At 40.8% G+C, this 22,614-nt stretch overlaps 1 protein-coding gene across 1 annotated transcript; it reads right to left on the bottom strand.

The window, feature by feature from the left end:
- Nucleotides 1-2,898: 2,898 nt before the first annotated feature.
- On the bottom strand, nt 2,899-22,354 carry LOC124881372 (protein NLRC3-like). The gene is made up of 9 exons (XM_047386955.1): nt 22,270-22,354; nt 22,057-22,188; nt 17,181-17,256; nt 16,226-16,451; nt 9,563-11,357; nt 5,823-5,996; nt 4,228-4,401; nt 3,693-3,739; nt 2,899-3,538 (listed from the first exon to the last, which is right to left on the bottom strand). The coding sequence occupies exons 1-9, from the start codon at nt 22,338-22,340 to the stop codon at nt 3,006-3,008; spliced, it is 3,228 nt and encodes a 1,075-aa protein (XP_047242911.1). The 5' UTR covers nt 22,341-22,354; the 3' UTR covers nt 2,899-3,005.
- Nucleotides 22,355-22,614: the final 260 nt, after the last annotated feature.

The following is a 22,614-nucleotide window of genomic DNA, read 5'->3' as shown; positions in this document are numbered from 1 at the left end:
TATTAGAACTGAAAGTAGAAGTAGTCAAACTGAAATTTCAATACAGTAAAATACATTTTCAAAGCAAATGAATTCAGTTTCAAACCATTAAGTTCAGTTTCAATTTAGCGAAACGTACTCGTACTCGTCGTCTTCCGCTTATCCGGGACCGGGTCGCGAGGGCAGCAGACTCAACAGAAATGCCCAGACGTCCCTCTCTCCAGACACCTCCTCCAGTTCCTCCGGGGGGAGCCCAAGGCGTTCCCAGGCCAGCCGAGAGACATAGTCCCTCCAGCGTGTCCTGGGCCGTCCCCAGGGCCTCCTCCCGGTGGGACGTGCCTGGAACACCTCCCGAGGAAGGCGTCCAGGAGGCATCCGGTATAGATGCCCGAGCCACATCAACTGGCTCCTCTCGATGTGGAGGAGCAGCGGTTCTACTCCGAGCCCCTCCCGGATGGCTGAGCTCCTCACCCTATCTCTAAGGGAGTGCCCGGCCACCCTACGGAGGAAGCTCATTTCAGCCGCTTGTATCCGGGATCTCGTTCTTTCGGTCATGACCCAAAGTTCATGGCCATAGGTGAGGGTAGGAACGTAGACCGACCAGTAAATTGAGAGCTTTGCTTTTGGGCTCAGCTCTCTCTTCACCACAACGGACCGGCACAGCGCCCCCATTACTGTGGCAGCCGCACCAATCCGTCTGTCGATCTCCCGCTCCATTCTTCCCTCACTCGTGAACAAGACCCCGAGATACTTAAACTCCTCCACTTGAGGCAGGAACTCCCCTCCAACCTGAAGAGGACAAGCCACCCTTTTCCGGTCGAGTACCATGGCCTCGGACTTGGAGGAGCTGATCCTCATCCCAGCCGCTTCACACTCGGCTGCGAACCGCCACAGCGCATGCTGTAGGTCTTGGCTAGAGGGGGCCAGCAGGACCACGTCATCTGCAAAAAGAAGAGACGAAATCCACTGGTCCCCAAACCCCACCCCCTCCGGCCCTCGGCTGCGTCTAGAAGGGACATCACGAGGGACACAGTCGAATGCCTTCTCCAGGTCCACAAAACACATGTGAACCGGTTGGGCAAACTCCCATGAACCCTCGAGCACCCTGTAGAGGGTATAGAGCTGGTCCAGTGTTCCACGGCCGGGACGAAAACCACACTGTTCCTCCTGAAGCCGAGGTTCGACTATCGGTCGGACTCTCCTCTCCAATACCCTGGCGTAGGCCTTACCAGGGAGGCTGAGGAGTGTGACCACCACCCCAGTCTGCCAGTCCAGAGGCACTGTCCCCGACCGCCACGCAATGTTGAAGAGACGTGTCAACTATGACAGCCCTACAACATCCAGAGACTTGAGGTACTCAGGGCGGATCTCATCCACCCCCGAAGCCTTGCCACCGCGGAGCTTTTTAACCGCCTCGGTGACTTCAGCCTGGGTGATGAAAGAGTCCAACCCCGAGTCCCCAGCCTCTGTTTCCACCACGGAATGCGTGATGGCAGGATTGAGGAGATCCTCGAAGTACTCCTTCCACCGCCCGATAATGTCCTCAGTCGAGGTCAGCAGTCTCCCGCCCCCACTATAAACAGTGTTGGCGAAGCACTGCTTCCCCCTCCTGAGGCGACGGACGGTTTGCCAGAATCGCTTCGAGGCCAACCGGTAGTCCTTCTCCATGGCCTCACCGAACTCCTCCCAGTTCAGAGTTTTTGCCTCTGCCACATCCCGAGCCGCAGCACGCTTGGCCTCACGATACCCGTCAGCCGCCTCAGGAGTCCCACAAGCCAACCACAGCCGATAGGACTCCTTCTTCAGCTTAAAAGCATCCCTTACTGCCGGTGTCCACCACCGGGTTCTGGGTTTGCCGCCGCGACAGGCACCGCAGTCCTTACGGCCACAGCTACGGGCAGCAGCATCGACAATAGATGCGGAGAACAGGGTCCACTCGGACTCTATGTCTCCAACATCCCCTGGGATCTGGTCAAAGCTCTCCCGGAGGTGGGAGTTGAATACATCCCTTGCCGAGGGCTCTGCCAGGCGTTCCCAGCAGACCCTCACTATGCGCTTGGGCCTGCCAAGTCTGTCCGGCTTTCTCCTCCTCCAGCGGATCCAACTCACCACCAGGTGGTGATCAGTGGACAGCTCAGCCCCTCTCTTCACCCGAGTGTCCAAGACATGCGGCCGAAGGTCTGATGATACGACAACAAAGTCGATCATCGACCTCCTGCCTAGGGTGTCCTGGTGCCAAGTCCACCGATGGACACCCTTATGTTTGAACATGGTGTTCGTTATGGACAATCCGTGACTAGCACAGAAGTCCAATAACAAAACACCACTCGGATTCAGATCGGGGAGGCCATTCCTCCCGATCACGCCTCTCCAGGTGTCACTGTCGTTCCCCACGTGGGTGTTGAAGTCCCCCAGCAGAATAATGGAGTCCCCGGGAGGGGCACTATCCAGCACCCCCGACAGGGACGCCAAGAAGGCCAGGTACTCTGCACTGCCACTCGGCCCGTAGGCTGAAATGATAGTCAGAGACCTCTCCCCAACCCGAAGGCGCAGGGATACGACCCTCTCATCCACTGGGGTAAACCCCAACACGAGACGGCTGAGCTAGGGGGCAACAAGCAAACCCACACCAGCCCGCCGCCTCTCCCCGTGGGCCACTCCAGAGTAGAACAGAGTCCAACCCCTCTCAAGGAGATGGGTTCCAGAGCCCACGCTGTGCGTGGAGGCGAGCCCGACTATTTCTAGTCGATATCTCTCGACCTCCCGCACAAGCTCAGGCTCCTTCCCCCCCAGCGAGGTGACATTCCACGTCCCTAGAGCCAGCCTAAGCACCCGGGGATTGGGCCGCTGAAGTCTACACCTTCGTCCGCCACCCAATCCTCTTTGCACCTTTAGCGAAACGAATGCATTTAATTTTAAATTACGCTATTACAGATTCAGTCTGAGAAATTTAAATTCAGCTTCTGATGGCACAAGTTTCTTCCCATAGTGCTTACAGAAACTAAGCTTAAATTGTGTAACCTTCACTAAAATGAGCACCAAGTCACTCTAGCAAGATCCCTGGACCCAAATCCAAATCCAGGATAAAGAGGTTCAGTGAAGGTGGTGCTGAAGGTGTAGAGGTGGATCAGTGTGTCTGAGGAGACTCTGTAAAAGGACAGGATCCCAGCAGGATAGTCCACATAGACTGCTACTCTGTCAGACGAGGAGGAGGAGGAAGGGATAAAAACCTTTCTACAGTTATGCCAAACAGCGTAACCATCATCTGAGCAGATTACACACCAGGAGCAAGCATTAAATCCAAACCAGGAGTTGTCACTGTCTCCCTTTCTTTTGATTCCTCTGTAACTCACAGAAATGTAAACCTTCCCACTCCACTCCACCTCCCAGTAACAGCGACCAGTCAGACCATCAGTGCACAGCAGCTCAAAGAGGTCAAATCTGTCGGGATGATCAGGATAGGGCTGCTGCTCCAGCGCACGCATCAACTTCCTGTAGTCGTCAGATAACTTGAGGTCTTTGCTTACAGAGTTCATGTCGACTGAGAGTGAACAGGAATCTAAACAACATAAACACAATTCAGCTTGAAAAACTGCTCTCTAAACAGGTCATTTTCTAAACACCTTGATCATGACTAAGAAAAGAGTGATGTGAACACTGGGAGATAATTTAATGTGCCACTTTATCATAAAACAAATGGAAAACACACTTACACTTCCTCAGACCTGCTGTTAACCACTGGACTCCAGCAGGCTCCACCCTGGAAGAACGAGGCAAGAGATGCCTATCAGTCTTTTAGCATGAATACAAGGAGATTACACTGTGGAGGTTGTTAGTGATACGACTAATAGATGTTTCAACATTTTTAATTAACCATAAGTACATCCAAAATGGAAAGTAGAACAACTCGTGTGAGTCCCAATTACTGTTTACATTATCCCAGGCCAGGGATAGATAATTTCAATTAGGCGTTTAGTTTTTGATTAAATGGTGCTGGTGTCTCACATAAGGTCCATTAAAAATTAGTTGCAATCTGAGAAAGTGTGAAAACGTTCTAGGACCGTAAATACTTTTATAAGCCACTTTAAATGATTTTAGTGTGAAAGGGAGTGGCTCCTTTTGGACTGAACTCTATACTTTATAAGTCAATTGCAATGCATGCAATTAATTACGCCACTAATGCTGATTATTGTTGTACCCAGTATCTAACAATAAGGCACTGTGTAGCTGCAGCAGAGGTTTCCCTACTTGAGAATTTCCAGCTTCCAGCCTTCATCATCCACTCCAGCTGCCAGAAGCTGAACTCCTGCCTCTCCTGGATGATTGTAACTCAGGTCCAGCTCTCTCAGGTGACCATGATTCAAGGTCAGAGCTGAGGCCAGAGCAGCAAAGCCTTCCTTGGTGATTAGACAGCCAGAAAGCCTGCAGACACAAAAAACACAGAAATCTATCCAAAGCAATGCAAAAGTATTTATTAATTCAATTCAGTTTTATTTATATAGCACCAATTCACAACACATGTTGTCTCAAGGCACTTCACAACAGTCAGGTACATACATTTCAATTAATCCTAACAATTGAACAGTGCAGTCGGAGTTAGCTTTTTATTCAAATTGGATAAAAAGTTTTTCTATCTAAGGAAACCCAGCAGATTGCATCCAGTCAGTGACTTGCAGCATTCACTCCTCCTGGATGAGCATGTAGAGACAGTGGACAGTCACTGGCGTTGACTTTGCAGCGATCCCTCATACTGAGCATGCATGTAGCGACAGCGGAGAGGAAAAACTCCCTTTTAACAGGAAGAAACCTCCAGCAGAACCAGGCTCAGTGTGAGCGGCCATCTGCCACGACCGACAGGGGGTTTGAGAGAACAGAACAGAGACACAAAAAGAACACAGAAGCACTGATCCAGGAGTACTTTCTATGGGAAGGAAAAGTAAATGTTAATGGATGTAGCTCCTTTAGTCGTTTCACCTAGAAAGAAAGAACAGATAAACTTTGAGCCAGTTTTCAAGGTTAGAGTCTGAAAGAGAGCACATAGAGTTAGTCACAGTAGAAGCTCAGCCAGTAGCCATGTCTAGGAGAGAAAAAGGGTTAAACACTAAAAAACACAAAAAAACCCAGAAATCTATCCAAAGCAATGCAGAAGTATTTATTAATAACGTCCCATAAAAGACTGGAGACCTGTCTGCTTGTTTTTCCCCAAATACCTTTATTGGAATTTTCCATTATTTAAGCAAAACAAACTCAAACAAACATAGTGGCTGGTGTTGTAATCAGCAGTTTGCAGAGAGGTTTGAAACTTTTCTCATATTTCAGCAGCAATGGATAGGAAACGGTAGAATATGGAAAGCCATATTGTCATATAATAGCACTGTTCTCGCAAGTCGTTTCTCTTTAAATATCCTCAATATCAAGTATTTTCAAGCAGTTTATGAAAGACATTTTTTGTTAAAATATTTTCTTTTAATAAAATTTGTCATTAAGTTTAAAATGTTAGTGTTGCAACAACCCTGCTACTTTACACTGCAAGACACCAAATTATAAATTCAACACTATAAAGAAAGGACAAAACTAAAAAACACAAAATTGTTAAAACAACAAACAAATTCACAGGTGGGTAAAGTTATGGTTTTGTGGCAAACATAACTTCTTGGATATGTTTCTGTGTAGGAAAGCTCAACAAAAAGCATATTCTAGACCTTCTCATAATTTTATGACACAACGGAATTTGTCACACACTTAGTTAACAGAGTTAAAAATTCTGTATTTTGTTGGATTTCTTTAAGACATTTATAAATACTTTTGACCTCCACTTCTTATTTTGACAGTTCTGAACTAACCTTAAAACTTCGAGTTCACAGTGTGGACTCTTCAGTCCAGCACAGAGCAGCTTCACTCCTGAATCCTTCAGGTTGTTGTTACTCAGGTCCAGCTCTTTTACACAGGAAGTCTGTGAGCTGAGAACTGAGGATAGAGTTTCACAACTTCTCTCTGTCAGGTTACAGCTGCTCAGTCTAAAGAAACAAAAGAAATGCAAACTTTTTTTTGTCCTGTATCATAAAGAACCATACTGCATCAAATTATGTTGCAAATCAGAACCTAAAGATGAAGTAGTCCTTACAAAAATCGGAAACAGTTTCTGTTCTGGGTTTTGTGGGTCATGCTCAAAGTCAGTTATGAATAATTTACAGCAGGAAACTCCTAGGGCAAAGTATACTAAAGAAATTATGATATTCATGTGACATTGACACATTATGCTGGTATGGTACTCTCAGATGTTTTGACAACAACTAACAAGTTTTTTATATGACTGTATCAAGAGTCTGACGAAATCCAGCTTCTGATACCTGCTGCAGGTCTTTTTTCTGTGTTAGCCACATCACCAGCAAGACATGCAGCCTTGTTTTGTGTGGTCAACTTTTAAATGTCAAGGCCTATTTTTTCTACAAAGACTGCTAAACGTTTTGTATTATTTATTGATTAAATCTGGATTTTTCTTTTCTGAGAATCTGAGCTTTTTACTTTAACCCTGACATTGACACTTAATGCCTGATCTTCAAAGATCCCAAATAGGGGACGCTAACATGCTTGTACAAAAAATAAATTGCACGTATAAGAAGTGGGCGTGTTCCGTGCCATTTTCAAAGATTGCGCGTGCTATTGATAACAGGTGAAAAACAGGTGTAAATGTAAATACGAACGGGGCTCGACTAAGAGCATGTTGAGGAGGAAAAGACAACACAGAAACAGAGTCAAGTAAAAAAGAAAGCGGGAAATAAATGGGCTCAGGGAAATCTGTTGGTTAGAAAAAATACCACAGAGATATATATTAGAAGGGAAAATATATCCGTGCTTAAGAAATAAAAGGACAGTGAAATATTAAGAAAAAATATAAATTTTTAAGAAATAAATAATATATTTGAGTGGTAATAAATTTAAAATAAAAAATAAAGGGGGTAGCAAAAATAAAATGGCAAAAAATTCACTTGTATTAAATAAAAAAAGGAAAAATATAGAGTTCAGGACAAGAATTTTGAAAATAGTGGTTTAAATAAAAATAGTGGATGAAAATAGAAATATTTATATATTTATATTTGATAGATCCATCAATTACTGAATAAATCTCTTCTCTTTATTATTTTGCTGCATTTAATGACACGTTAATTTATATTTCTAACTACGTTTTGGCACAGTAGTTATTTTAATGAGTCATTTATTTATTTCTGTATTTATTATTATTTAAGGCTAGATTGGTCCTCCATACTGCAGTGGAGCTAGAGGAAAGCAAACAGATCCTCTGCTGTGTTGCTAGAAATATGCAGAGGTTGTTATGCTGCATTATTATAAACAATCCAGTGGCTGATTTTTTTTTCCTTCTGTTCCATTCTGCTCCTGCTTTTCAGGACTGTTATAGTTAGTTAACCTTTGTCGTTGTTATTCACAGCCAAACACCTAACAATATTAACTATATAAAAGACAAATATATCTGTTAATTAATTTCTTAAAGGTTTGCCTCCTTTGATATTTTAATTCTTTTCAGAGACTCACCAGGATCTTTTGTTTTTTTGAGAGTCTGTGTTTGAAGAGTTCAGAGTTTATGATAAACAAGCACAATATTAAAGTCTGATCGTAATATTAGCAACATAAAAATAGTTTGTTGTAGGAGTTGGCAATCTGTAAGTTTTGGTTTTGCTAATTTTAAAACATAGCGTCACATAACTGTCCTGCAAAGAATTTAGATCGAACATTTATATACATATAAAAATAAAATTATTTTTAAATGATTTTACTGAATTAGTTTTTGTTTGTTTGGCCAAAATTTCAATGACATACAATGTGTTTGATTGTTTAAATAGTTTTTTGGTGACACAAAAAACAATCTGTCTTTTTCACCACATGGAAAAAGGCTGCCTTAAAATGGGGATTTTTCACCTGCTAAAAAGTGATTTTAGGGTCCAGTCTGCAAATGAAGGATTTAATCTGCCTTATAATGTCTTTATTTCTTTCATATTAATTATCAACATCAAAGCACAGAGGGTCGTTTGCATGATGTGCGATTACAGTGAACAGGCTGTGCGCGCTTGATCAGTTATGTGCGCATTTTGCCATGATCAGCTTTGTGCTCGTTCAGCTGATGATCTTACTGACAGTCATGTTACGCTGGAATGATCCAGACGCAAGAAAAAAAGTGCCGCAAGGCTGAAATAATCGTACATAGAATCCTATATTCTCATCTATTTTTGTCTAATTTTTGCCAACCCAAACCTGTTGACACATGTACAGAATATTTTCTCTCTCTGTCATCTTTCAGTCGATCTTTGCCTCCTTCTGTCCACAGTGACAGCAGACATTTTTGCACCCAGTAGGTACTTGCATTTCAAACGTGCTAAATCTAGATGCAGAAATTGCACCACAATCCGTTTTAGGTTTGAAAAAATATCTCTTTGCGGTGGTAAAAGATTACATTTGCATAAATCCAATAAATTTGCGTGTTTGGGTCATTATTATACGTTTGTATATTCATGAAGGCAAACATGCTAAAAAGTCTGCACCCACTGTTCCTCTGATTTTGCACATGCAATTCGATTAGCACCTTGTTTGTAGATCAGGTTTGCGTTTGGTTTTGTACTAGCAAACCTTTTGAAAATTACGCCCTTAGTGTATTTAAGAGGCTGCTGTGCTTCCTCATGTTCTCTGTGCATTATCTGCTGAGCCCAGGGTCAGGCACAGAGGGCTCTGGTTGTAGGAGTTGCACAGGGTGTAAAATAAAAATTGTAGGACTTTAAAAGCAAAGTGCCAAGTTTCTGAATCAATAGAAAGTCTGCTGTCAGTTTTGTCTACATAAATATCTAGAAACCACAACAAAATGTGGTACAAGCTGAATTATACACAAAGCAGAGCGTAAACATGCTAACATTAGCTTAGCACCTTAGCAAAGTATCTCAGATGTAAACACTGTCAGAAGAGACTAGACCTGAGACATACCTGTAGGATTTTGAGTCAGACTCACATTTAGAAAAAAATAATAATGCTATGAGAGTTTTAGCTGACTTGTTGTCAGAACATTGTAGCTTCTAAACTGACTTAACTAGTGCTGTATGATTTCTTGAGTCTTAGCTGCAGGATGATAGTTATGAAGGCAGCTAGGTGGTGTCCTTCATAAAGATTCGAAAATGATGAGCATAGCCTGAGCATGCTCTTTACAAGACTGATACAACAATAGAGAATCTTCAGTCAGAGGCTTCTTTAGACCTCCTATAATACAGAATACTCAGGAGATCCTTCCTGCCCACAGCCATTGTAATCTAAAATGACTCTTTGAATAGTTAGTTACATCAGACAAACGGTACTGCAACATCAAAATCAGAAGCAGCAGACTTCAAATGCAGCTTTCAGACTCTTGTTGTTAGAATCCACCACTGCTTTTGAGATAACACACTGTGTATTATAGCATTTAGTTGACCTTTATTCTGTTTTCAATCTTTTTTTTTCCATAGATCCCAGGGAAATGCATATTGATTTTGTTGTATTGTATTTTACAAAGTGAAATTAAAGCTTTATGTTCTTATTCTGTACTTACATAGCTTTGCTGGAGGCTTTGACTACTGGCAGCAGCTTCCTTAGAGCATTCTCTGAAGCAAAGTATTTCTTCAGGTCAAAGATCTCCAGACCTTCGTCTGATGACAACAGGATGAAGTTCAGAGCCGACCACTGAGCAGGAGACAGTTGATCTGCCAAAAGACTTCCTGTGCGTAGAAATTGTTGGATTTCCTCCACCAGAGACTGATCATTTAGTTCATTTAGACAGTGGAACAGATTGATGCTTTTCTCTACGGAAAGATTTTTATTTATCTTCTCCTTGATGTACTGGGCTATTTCTAGATTGATCTGTGATCTGGTTACTGTCTGTGACATCAGCCCCCTTAGGAGACTCTGATTGGTCTCCTGTGAAAGACCCATAAGGTAGCGGAGGAACAGGTCCAGGTGTCCATCTGGACTCTCTATGGCCATGTCCACAGCGCTCTTGTAAATATCAATCTCTGAAGATTCATGGTTTCTTTCTTCTGAATCCTTGGATTTCATTTTGTCTTCTACCAGCAGATTGACTCCAGATTTGATGAAGGTCAGATGAACATGAAGAGCAGCCAGAAACTCCTGCACACTCAGGTGGACGAAGCAGAACAAAGTGTTCTGATACAGCCCTCTCTCCTCTTGGAAGATCTGTGTGAACACTCCTGAGCACACTGAAGCTTCTTTGAGATCGATGCCACACTCTGTCAGGTCTGATTCATAGAAGAGGAGGTTTCTTTTTAGCAGCTGCTCAAAAGCCAGTTTTCCCAGAGACTCCATCATCTTCTGGCTCTCTGGACTCCAGTGTGAATCTGTCTCAACTCCTCCATCATACCTGAGCTTCTTCACCTTGGCCTGCACCACCAGGAAGTGTATGTACATCTCAGTCAGGGTGCTTGGCAGCTTTTTTCTGTTTTTGTTGTTTAACATGTCTTCCACAACTGTAGCAGTGATCCAGCAGAAGATTGGGATGTGGCACATGATGTGGAGGCTTCGTGATTTCTTAATGTGGGAAATTACCATTTTTTCCTGCTTCTTATATCTAAATCTCTTTGTGAAGTACTCATCTTTCTGTAGGTCAGAGAATCCCCTAATCTCCGTCGTCAGGCCAACAAACTCAGAAGGGATCCGATTGGCTGCTGCAGGTCGTGTGGTTATCCAGAGGCGAGCTGAGGGAAGCAGTTTCCCTCTGATGAGGTTTGTCAGAAGAACATCCACTGAGGTGGACTTTGTTACATCCGTCAGTGTTTCATTGTTGTGGAAGTCCAGAGGAAGTCGACACTCATCCAATCCGTCAAAGATAAAAACAACCTTCAACTCTTCAAATCTGTAGATTCCTTTGGTTTCACTAAAAAAGTGATGAACAAGCTCCACCAAGCTGAGCTGTTTTCCTTTTAACAGATTCAGCTCTCTGAACGTGAACGGAAACATGAACTGGATGTCCTGGTTGGCTTGGTCTTCAGCCCAGTCCAGAGTGAACTTCTGTGTCAAGACTGTTTTCCCAATGCCAGCAACTCCCTTTGTCATGACTGTTCTGATTGGTTCCTTTCTTCCAGTTAGGGGTTTAAATATGTCTCCATGTCTAATTGGTGTTTCTGGTCTGTCCGGTTTCCAGGACACTGCTTCGATCTGTCTGACCTCATGTTCATCGTTGACCTCTCCAGTTCCTCCCTCTGTGATGAAGAGCTCCGTGTAGATCTGATTCAGAAAGGTTGGTTTCCCAGCTTTAGCAATCCCTTCAAACACACACTGGAACTTCTTCTTTAGATTAGACTTCAGTGTTCGCTGGCATGTGATGAGTGAATCTTAAAAAAAATGGAAAATAAATAAATAAATGAAATAATATCATCATTCCTATCAAATAATGAATACCAAGCCCCACTGTGAAGACTACACACGTGGACAAAATTGTTGGTACCCCTCTGTTAATGAAAGAAAAACCCACAATGGTCACAGAAGTAACTTGAATCTGACAAAGGTAATAATGAATAAAATTTCATGAAAAGAACAAATGAAAGCCAGACATTGCTTTTCAGGTATGCTTCAACAGAATTATTTAAAAAAATAAACTCATGAAACAGGCCAGGACAAAAATGATGGTATCCCTGAAAATATTGTGACCAAAGGGACACGTTAAATCAAGGTGTGTCCATTAATTAGCATCACAGGTGTTCCCTTCAAACACATGCTGGAATTTCTTCTTTAGGTTAGACTTCAGTGTTTGATGGCATGTGATGAGTGATTCTTTAAGAATGCAAAAAATAGAATTAATTAACTAAAATAATACCATCAACCCCATTATCAAATAATGGATTCAAGCCCCACTGGGAAGCCTAGATGAGCTGAAATGACCAGAGAAAGATCAAGTACACATAACAATTGCATTCATCCACGAGAGAGTCTCAAGTTTTAAGAGTTGGACTGTACCTGACATGATCTACATTCAATGGCCAAACAACCTGAAAGCCCTCTATCAATGCCTAAATGAAACAGCTGCTAATGAACAGGCCCTACCTAGAATAATTGGTTCAAGGTTGGACAATACAGATCTTAAAGAACCCCAGGTACAATATCATCAAACTACCAACCAATAACATGCTTCTACACTCATGGGAAGAACCTGTAAGAAAACATAGCAGCAAACATGAATAGGAAGATGAGTCAGTATCTATCGGGACCCAGAAGGATATTAGCAGTTTCATCAGAGGAGCCAAGAACCAACTACCTGTTGACAGATTAAGCATTCAGGGCTGGGCAACCAGACAATCAAATTTCTGCACCACCTGGATTGACTACAATAAGGTCACTCCAGATGGATCCATGCCAAACACATGGAACACAGCAGGGGTGCTTTGAACTGTGAAACATCGTTTATCAGGCCAAGATAATGGGGGGTTTTCAAATGATGTTGCACTCATGTGACCGGACTTCGCGATCGCCATCTTGGGTGGAAGCTCCAGCTTGTTTTTGTTGTTTTAGCCTGATCAGTGAAGCAAAACTCCGGACCATTCAATTTAACTATGGGCAAAACATGTTTAATTGTGGGTTGTGCTGTGCGTAGTGGTCAAGACCAATGTTAATCCTATCATCTGCCAGCCTTGATAGAAAATCATTTTGACAAAACAAAAACACTGAATACACAACGTCGACTGTGGTTGAATCAAATATCCAGTGTCGATTTGGACGGCTTGAACCTCACTCACACCCGAGTGTACAGTACACATTTTGTGACAGGTAGTTAAATAATGTTTGTTTACATTTATTGTAATAATATTTGAAATGTGTTAGAAACATATAACGAGCTCTAACAGATTGTCATATAATTTAAAGTGTTTTAAAGCATACACTTCCTCATGATTGCGATTTCTTTCATGTAGAACCCTTCCATATCCCGCACCCAACAGGAGGTGAACTGGTAATGCGCATCCAGCCAATCGTCCGGATTTGAGCTAAACAAACCAACAAACAGTACATACTGATCCACCTTGTTTGGTTACCACAATTTTCTTGAGGTACATGGCCTTATCTTGAGGCTGTATCTAAAGTATGGAATGTTGAAATTTTGAGAAGAGTGTGAAGTGAGACGGAGCCACCCAGGATGGAGGAACGGGAGTGAGGCGGGGACTTTAGTGATGTCAATGAAAAAGGGCCATTACACAAATATCTTTGGATTTTGGCATCTTTCTACATAATATAAGGCTCTATGCCAAGAAACAAGACATTGACTCACATGTCCACCTAGCAAGGATGTACAGCAAAGACACTGGAATGCTGGATTAGATCCAGTGCTGTAGAAGATATTTACCACTGTACAGTTTTCTCTTTTTTACCTTTTTATGACACATGTTTCACAGAAAGGTGTTTCAGATTTTCAGAAAAATTTTCAATACAAGACCAAAATAACCATAGTAAAGTGATTGCCCTCTAAACCTAATGACTGGTTGTGCCAGCATTGGAGGCAAGAACTGTCATCCAATGAGGATGGACAATCTGTTTAAGGTCCTGCCGACTTCTGAAATGTGGATTTTAATTTGGCCACTCTTGCACTTAATGTTATTAATTATTACGAGCTGAAGTTGCTGGTTTGTTCAGGGTCATTGTCCCGCTGCATAACCTAATTGTTAATTATTTCATTATTCAATTATTATTTAATAATTTCATGGCTGCATCAATTAGAACAAGTAATCGGAAAGTAGCAAAAGAGATCCAGACAATCAAAACACCACCACTATGTTTGACTATTGGTCAAACATAATGCTTGTTTGGAAACATCAGCTGAAATATTTTGTAGTTTCTTAATATGTTTTATTGAAAAGGTTGCTGCCACAAGGCCTCTCATTGTATCTCCTGACTATAACCTTTACGTCTCAGACCCTTGCTCTGCTGTTTTTAATCATGAGTCTGTGACTCTCTGTTTAATTCCATTCAATTTAAAAATACTTTATTAATCCCAAAGGGAAATTAAATGTAGTAGCTCATATTATGCAGGTTTCTTCAGAGTCGTAGATGCAGATGGCTGTAGTCAGGAAGGATCTCCTGTAGCGGTCCGTCTTAAAGCAGATCTGAAGAAACCTCTGACTGAAGACACTCTGTTGTTGTAGGACAGTTTCATGAAGAGGATGCTCAGGGTTCTCCATAATGTTCTTCATTTTATGAAGAATCCGTCTCTGCATAATATCTCCAGAGGTTTGAGAGTCCCCAGAACAGAACCACCCTTCTTTATCAGCTTGTTGAGCTTTTTTAAGTCCCTGACTCTGATGCTGCTTCCCCAGCAGATGATGGTAGAAGAGATCACACTTTCCACAACAGACTTATAGAAGATATGCAGCATCTTGCTGCAAACACCAAAGGACCTAAGCTTCCTCAAGAAGTACAGTCTGCTCTGTCCCTTCTTGAAGATGGCTTCACAGTTGCATCTCCACTCTAGTCTGTTGTCCAGGTGAACACCGAGGTATTTATACTCCACCACCACCTCCACTTCTTCATGATGGAAAAGTTTCACTTTTGTTCCATCAGTTCATAGAATATTTTACCAAAGTTTTGGGGTTAATTAAGATATTTTTTGTCAAATACAGTCAAGACGGTCAGCATGTGATTTTGTCTTTGAACTCTTCCAAGGAGGTCATTTTGCCCAGTCTTTTATTATTGCTGAATCATAAACCCTAAATGAGGCAAGTGAGGTTTGCAGTAATTTAGATGTTTTGGGTTCTTTTGTGATGTCGTAAATGAATTCTTGATGTGCTTTGGGAGTTAATTTGGTCGGCTGATCACTCCTTTGAAGGTTCATTACTGTGCCATGTTTTCTTCATCAGTAGATCTCTCCTTGTGGTTCACTGAAGTTCCAAAGCATTGAAAACAGCTTTGCACTATTGGATCTTCTGTCCTCCTTCTTGAGAACGGTTTATGTATGAGGTTGTGTTTGGGCAAAGAAAACAAGTTAAGGATGAAACAATTTTGTTTATTTCATGATGTTTTGCTTTGTGTGTGGTAGTTACGGCCATTTGATATGCATTAGAAGGTGACACGGGAGTGGATTTTCTCTACTTTTTCTCTACTTTTTGGTTAATCATAATTTTGGAAATTTCATTTTGGTAAACTCCATCCTAGAGTTGGTTCTATTGGGGACTGTTCTTGTTTCAAATGATGTTTTTTTTCATAAGATATTATGTTTGTAAACCTCAACTGATGGTTTGTACCAGTTCTAGTACCCCCCTTTTGCTGTTCCGGTTCCCCAACGTTATTTCGAACCGGGGACGCGCGTTTCCACCAAACAATAAGTTTATGGATGCTCTCTTTTTGCATTAAAAAGGAACAGTGCACACAGTTCAGCAAGCTCCCCTGTCTCTCTTTCCCCCCGGAGATTGTATAACCTCCACTGTTGAGGACTCATTCTTGGTATGTCAGTGCTCAACAAAACACCAAAGTTGGAAGGTGTGCAAACAAAACCGGTTCAATATTAAGAGTTCCACCTGTGGAAAAACTAATGCAGTGGCCAGATGATCTACAACAGACAAATTTGTCCCAACTAAGGCAAGAAAGCTTCAAATTCCCACAGGCAAATGCAAACCTTGACGTGGAAAGTAAGGCAGGTAGTGAATTGTTAGGAGTTTAAGAGTACAGAGCACAAACAAATAATCCTCAGACACCAGATCCAGGAGGCAAAACAGAAACCTAAGCAACAGGTCATGAACTAGGAAGAACTCAGGGTGGTTAACAGGAGGAACCAGCTGGGAGCAATGAAAACCAACAAGCTTATATTAAGAGGGAGGTGGAGTATGGACCAAGGAACAGGGAGGCAGCTAATCGGAGGGAACATGGGGAATGGGACTAATTAAGCTAATAAGTATGAGGAACTGAGCAGCTAAGAAGACTAGACTAAATAACAAAACTCCAGGAAAAACAGATATATAAGATAATGTAAACACACACATGAAACACAAGAATCTAGAAAGTGAAAATCAAACTGAAGTAAAATACAGATCTGGAGGAACAGAAAAATACCTGACTTGGAAATGTAAACAAACACAAAACACCTGCAGCTGAGCAGAAGAAAAACCACTAAACCTTAAATGGTGACCAATACAGTACACTAATTCTAATACAGATATAGGTTAAAGGTTAAATATAATGATCCATTCTCCAGCATATTAACTCTTTAGAGAAATGATCTTACTGCTTTGAAGACGGTCAGCAAGCTCCTCATGGTTCATCCTCCTCAGGAAATGCTGTGTGATCTTCTCAAATGCTTCTCTGCTCTTCTTCATCTGCTCTCCATCCTCATCCTCCAAAACGTCATCCTCCTTATTCCCCTCTAAACCTTCTGGGTAATCTGAACCCAGAACCATTTGGATCTTCTGCAGTTCATTCTCTACAAAAGTGATAATGTTCCCTTTCAGCTCCTAAAATAGAAAGATAAAAATCATTTAGCGAAGGTTGTGAACCAACATTAAATAAGGATGTTCATGAGTGGAGTTCTGGAGAACCTTAAACTTAGAGACAGTTTTTATATGATCAACTTTAACTGAGAGCAGCTCTCCATAATGACATCAGGCAGGGGTCTATTCAGGTGTGAATGCTGCTCTAAATTTAGGGCTTTTCCACCAAAATGGACCCAGTGCTAAACCAGAACTGGTGCCGGAGCCAATTCTGAACTGGATCTATCAAAGAGCTGGTTTTCTTTTTGTTTTTCATAACCTGAGAGTCAAGTCAGAGACATGTCATTATGAACGTCTTTTCCAGTTAATGATTGGCTTCCTGTTTTATTCTGTGCACTTGTGAAGAACAGTAGTGTCCCTATAAAAACTAGAACACCAACCTTTTAAAGTGGTCATGAACAAACTATCTTTCTAAATTTTAAACTCATTTTGATTTTCAACAAAACAGTCAGATTGATTTAGAATTAAAATAAGACAAGATCTATAAGATTTAAGATTGAGCAAAGAGAACAAGGGAGAAAAACAGATTTTTAGGTGGTGAACTGCAAACATAAACTAATTCTGAGAACTGAAGTAAGAAAGAGTTTTTGTTAAGGTTATACATGCAAAATACTGATATCCTACTGGTTTACACTTTGCAGCACATAGATAACTGTAAAAACAACAGAAAGCAGTAGGTGTACATCTACAGACCATAAATATGGAGTCCAGCTCTTTTTGATGCTGCTGGGCAGACTGACCAGTAGGAGCCTCTGAGATCAGCTTCAGTCTGTGGAGGAATCATGAAAACTTTGCTCACATTATGGCTGTCCACACAAAAACAAGATGAAGAACAGTTAAAGTGATTTGTAAATCTGAACAGGTAATAAAATAAATATATATAGAAATTGGTTCTGTGTAGCAAAGCATTGCTTATAATAGCAATAAGCTTCAACAGATTAGTCTTAAACTTTGTGCTACTTTTGTTTTGACAAAATAATCAATAAAAGAGAAAAAGTCTGTTTGCAACACTCAAACTGTTTTACAGGAAACAGCCCAGACCCCATTTCTGGGATCATTTCTCACCTCCATTTTCATAAAGCAGGATAGAGAATCACCTCAGAAAGGGGTCCTGGTAGGGAGGTAGTATTTACCCCCAAGAACATTATGTTGTCACCAACATGTTTCACTCTGGGTGTGTTTGAAACATGGCAGTGGCAGTATCATGGTGATACTGCTTTTTGTCAAGATGGAGTCAATTATAATTACAGTCAAATGACAGTCAGTTTTGACTTGAAACCTTAAGATGAATGCTAGAAAGTGCAGGATAAAGAAAATGTGTTTTCAGCATGATAATCATACAAAAGATGCAAGTGTGGTGTGATTACAGCTGCACAATAAGCATTTCACATGAGAAGCATGTGATATTGACTTGAGATAATAAAATAGTTCCAAAGGTTTCATGTCTTTCTGCTATGGGTTTTATAGCAAACAGACTATCATAGATAATGATAGTCTATCCATCTACTGGAAAAATAAATAAAATTAATTTGTTCCATCTAATATGTTTCAGAACAAACCATATCATTAAGTATGTGGACCACATGAAAGTAGTGGGTCTCGTCAGGGACCGCAACAAATTGGCCTACAGAGAGGAGGTGAAACAACTGGTGGACTGGTGTGAAACAAGTAATCTAATCCTGAATGTCAACAAAACAAAAGAGATTGTTGTTGATTTCAGGAAAAATCAACCAAGTCACACCCCCTCCTCATCAATGACACAGCAGTGGAGCGGGTCAGCTGCATCAAGTTCCTGGGGGTGCAGATCACAGACACCTTGACCTGGTCCCTCCACACTTTGAAGAGAGCAAAGCTGCGACTACACTTCTTGCAACAGATAAGAGCAAACCTCTTCTCTCCCCTCCAATCCTCACAGCCTTCTACAAAGGGACAATAGAGAGCATACTGACCAGCTGCAACTCTGTCTGGTGTGAACCCTGCAACGCCTCAGACTGGAAATGTGTGGAAAGAGTGGTGAGGACAGCTAAAAGAAAAATCATCGGTAGGGTGCTTCCTTGCATCCATGACACTGCTCGCAAAAGCTGCCCGACCAGGGCTCGGCAATTACAAAATACTTTTTCACCCCCACCATGGACTGTTCTCCCTTCTGTCCTCTGGCAAAAGGTTCAGCAGCTTCAAATGCAGAACAACCAGATTCCACAATAGTTTCATCCCCCACATCATAAGACCGATAAATTTACAATTCATCCAGCTGTTACAGATACTTGAACTATTCTTATTGCCCTACATATACTTTTCTCTCTGTACATAATTTTCTAATCAGAATACAGAAGTGCATTAGGGCTGTTGATTTTATAAATATTCACATGGATAAAGAGAAAGCATTTGTGTTTATTTTGAGCAAGAGTGATTTATCTGTCAAAATAAGGTCAAAGTTCCCCACCTTCAGTGAAGTGGTTGATTAAACACTGACATCTAGCTAATGAGAATTTACTAATTGTAATTATTAAGGGCTTTGAGCCTATAATCACAACACCAGAGGACATCTCTCATTTCAATTCATAAGTAATAATTTTTGGTTAAGAAATAATTTTTCCTGAATTATGATTTTTAATTATAATTTTTGATAAATATTAATTGATCAATATTCATAATCCCTACACTTGGCTTTTCTTCTAAGGCCTCAAGAAGCAGCCCTAATTGAAGCGGATTTCCCCACAGCCTGGAAAAGAAGGCCGGGACCGAATCGCACACCTTCCTGCGTGCACGCCCAGGTAGTGAGAGCTACCCCACCGCATTGCGGCCACTCAAGGAGCCGAAAGTGCCTTTGTTGTACGGTTCGGCCGGTCCAGCTAAAAGCCCTTCCCCACAGCTACGGAGGTTAGCTGCAAGCCAACCCTTTGTTTACCCACACGTGGATGTTTTCCTCAACGCACAGAACAACTTCTCCTCAGCACGGTTCACGTAAGAGGTAGTGTTTGGGCAGAGAAGTTTAAGCTAAATAATGTTTGTTTAATGACGTTTGTTTTTGTTTGTGTTGAGAAACTCAGCTACAGTAAGTGCTAGCAGACTAGCACTCAGCTAATGATGTGTTCTGTGTTTGTGTTTTTAAAGTGAAGATAAACTTTATTTAAAGGGTGGTTTTAGAACACAGAAGATCGGCCATAACGCGCCGTCCACACTTATGCATTTTAACCCTTTTATTAGTGGTATTTTAAAAAGGTATGTGTTTGATTATGGTAACCAGCTATACGTTTCTTTTGTTAGCTCCAACCGCTAACAGCTAAGAACACATGCTCGTCCACTTTATGAGTCAACTGAAGATCATTTACCCAGAAAGGTTGTTAGTTTCCAATTTAGGAAATAATATTTCCTTAAATATTATTTTACTAAACGTGATAACTAATTAAACACCATTAAGACCCATTTGTCCAGAAAGGTTTGGTTCTAATTCAAAATATTTTTTCCTTAAAAATTATTTTAATATTTCCTTAATGATATTTCTTTAAATGTTATTTTAATAAATAAAGGCAGCTAATTAAACACCTTTGAGAATTTGTCATCCAGAAGGTTGGTTTTATTCAGCAAATCATTCTTTACAATGTTATTTTAATAAAATAATGTTTTATCTGATCTTGCATTGTGAAGGGTTGTTTGAAGGTATACCAATTATTGCTTAAGTTAGTTCCAAGACTAACTTAGCTTCATTTCCAGATTCTTCAAGATAATCCTTGGCTCTCAAACATGGTAATGTTGCATCAGTCTTTTGGTCATGGTTTTCAACCATCTTTAATCAACTTGTTTATATTGTACATAACCCATTAGTCTTCCTTATTCTTTAATTCTGCTTGGTAGTTTAGTTGGATTGTTTTAGCATAGTAAAGAGTTTGTTGATTGAAATATGTTTGACTTGAGTTGACTTATTTTTGTTAATAAATTATTAATATTTTAAGAAATTGTGTGAATTTATTCTGTGTGTGTGTGTGTGCAGAGTTTATGCTGTTCAATAATGCCAGAGCTTAGCTCATGCCTTTCAATTTTGTCCTAATACCACCACCTTATTGGGCTGGTATTCACAGGACAACCCTTAACAGACCGGAATATTATTTAATAAAATATTAAAGTATTAATATTAAATAATATATTCATATTCATAATGACACCACAAATGTTCTCTAACAAACATCTGAGAATTTCACAGAACAGCTGGTTTTATGATGAGATTCAGGCAGAATACCAATAAATGCCACATTTTTTAATCTACTCTTCAGTTAGCGGTAATATGTGTTGGTCTGTCGCAGAAAACCCCATAAAATACAGTGAAATTTGTTGCTCTAACAACAAAATGTGAGAAGGTTCAAGGGCCGTGAATACTTGTATAAAGTACGGTAGACAAATAACACCGATACAGCAATGACAGTAACATAACCTGCTGAACTTTTTTACGTTGTTTCTAAATCTAAGGTGAAACCCCAAATGAGACCCATTCAGAACAGAACATAATTGAAAATAGGAAAAGTGAAAACAAATACAGTGCTCTCATTATAGCAATTTAGGCCACCAGAACGTACAAATGCAAAATCTTTTATAACAACTTTATGTCAGCTGGACTTCCTGTATTCAGCTGGTAGGTAGGGGCAGAGACGAACAAATGCCGTCATATAACTAAGTTATATGACAGAGGTTGGTCTATTTCTGGCTGTTTTCCAGTTGAACACCTGATCCAGGTTCAGGCTCTCCTCTGTAATTAGAGATTTAAGTGCTGTGCTCAGTCATGTTACATAATCATGGACAGTAAAATCAGGTCTCTAAGCACTGCTTTAAAAGACGCTCTTTGTGAACAGGAGGAAACCACCACGGCACCACTCTGATGTCGACGCATCACATTTTAACAAAACCAATGCTTATAAAACATTCACTGTCTTAGTAAATCATTAAGTTAGTGGCCCAGAGGAATTATGCTCCAAAAGCTTTTTGTCCTTGCTGATAGAGGAACACCTTCATAGGTTAGAAGTTCCTCACCGGAAGAGTTTCAGCTAAAGCAAAAAATCATCAGAAACATCTCCTACAAAATATGATTTTTTTTTTTTTAAATCATACTCAGCGCTGAGGTTGTGGAAAATTTCAAACAAATTATTTTTGTTTGTGAACATAGAAATGTGATTTCAATTGATTAATTTTCTGCTTTTGCTTTTTTGTCACACTTAAATGTATAATATCATCAAACACATATTAAAATAATTCTGCAAAGCAGAGCAGGCTAAAATTCCTTTGCAGTGATGTTAAAGACTGATTGTCAGTTAACACAGTTGCTTGATGACAGTAGCTGCCAACATTGGTTGGACAACCTTAGGATTATTTTTTCACATAGGAACAGCTTGGGTTAGATAGCTTTGGTTACTTAAGAAGTGAAATATAAGTGGACACTGTGTTGTATTCCAAAAAGGCTAAAAGAGAAGAGATCTGTTAGAAGTTATTTACTTTTCCATGGCACTGTGCACATTAAGATCAAATATTAAACCTTATTACTTTAGATTTTAGACAGTTACATCATTTAGATGGCGCTCACCTCTCTGTAGCTGAAGGATGGTCTGATTTAAAATCAATACCCTGATCCTTTGATAAGTTACTCCTCCAGGATTCAGCGCTGGGTTCACTTTTCCATTTCCTTCCATGTTTACAGTCATCTTCAGGTTTGTGGCTGTAAAAAAAGCTAAAGTGATGTAGGTGTTGTGCTCAGATACAATGAAGAGACAAGGACAGTAAAAGGAGGTCACCTCACCTCTGACCTTTGCTCTGGTCCTTGGTTTCAGACAGAGGTTCTTCTTCTTTCTGGTCCTCACGCTGATCCATGATGCTGAATTCACATCCACATCAATCTGCCAACACTTTCATGTTCATCTGGAGAGGAAATGCAAATCAGTCACCTGTACATCAGCTCTGAAAATCTTTTGGTTTTGTTGCATCGTTTGTTCAGTAAAAAGATCAATTAACTGTAAATTAGACAGTATTAACAGCATTTGGCACAGCCAATCAGAAAGCAGGAATTGATCTGGTACTTCCCACAGCATTAGAAAAAACCTGCTGCTGTTTATGAGACATGACAAAGAAAATTCAACCTTCAATT

This window comes from Girardinichthys multiradiatus, chromosome 14 (genome assembly GCF_021462225.1).
Source record: "Girardinichthys multiradiatus isolate DD_20200921_A chromosome 14, DD_fGirMul_XY1, whole genome shotgun sequence".
Taxonomy (NCBI): domain Eukaryota; kingdom Metazoa; phylum Chordata; class Actinopteri; order Cyprinodontiformes; family Goodeidae; genus Girardinichthys; species Girardinichthys multiradiatus.
The sequence above is the reverse complement of the archived record's forward strand: the minus strand, read 5'-3'. Positions and strand labels throughout refer to the sequence as shown.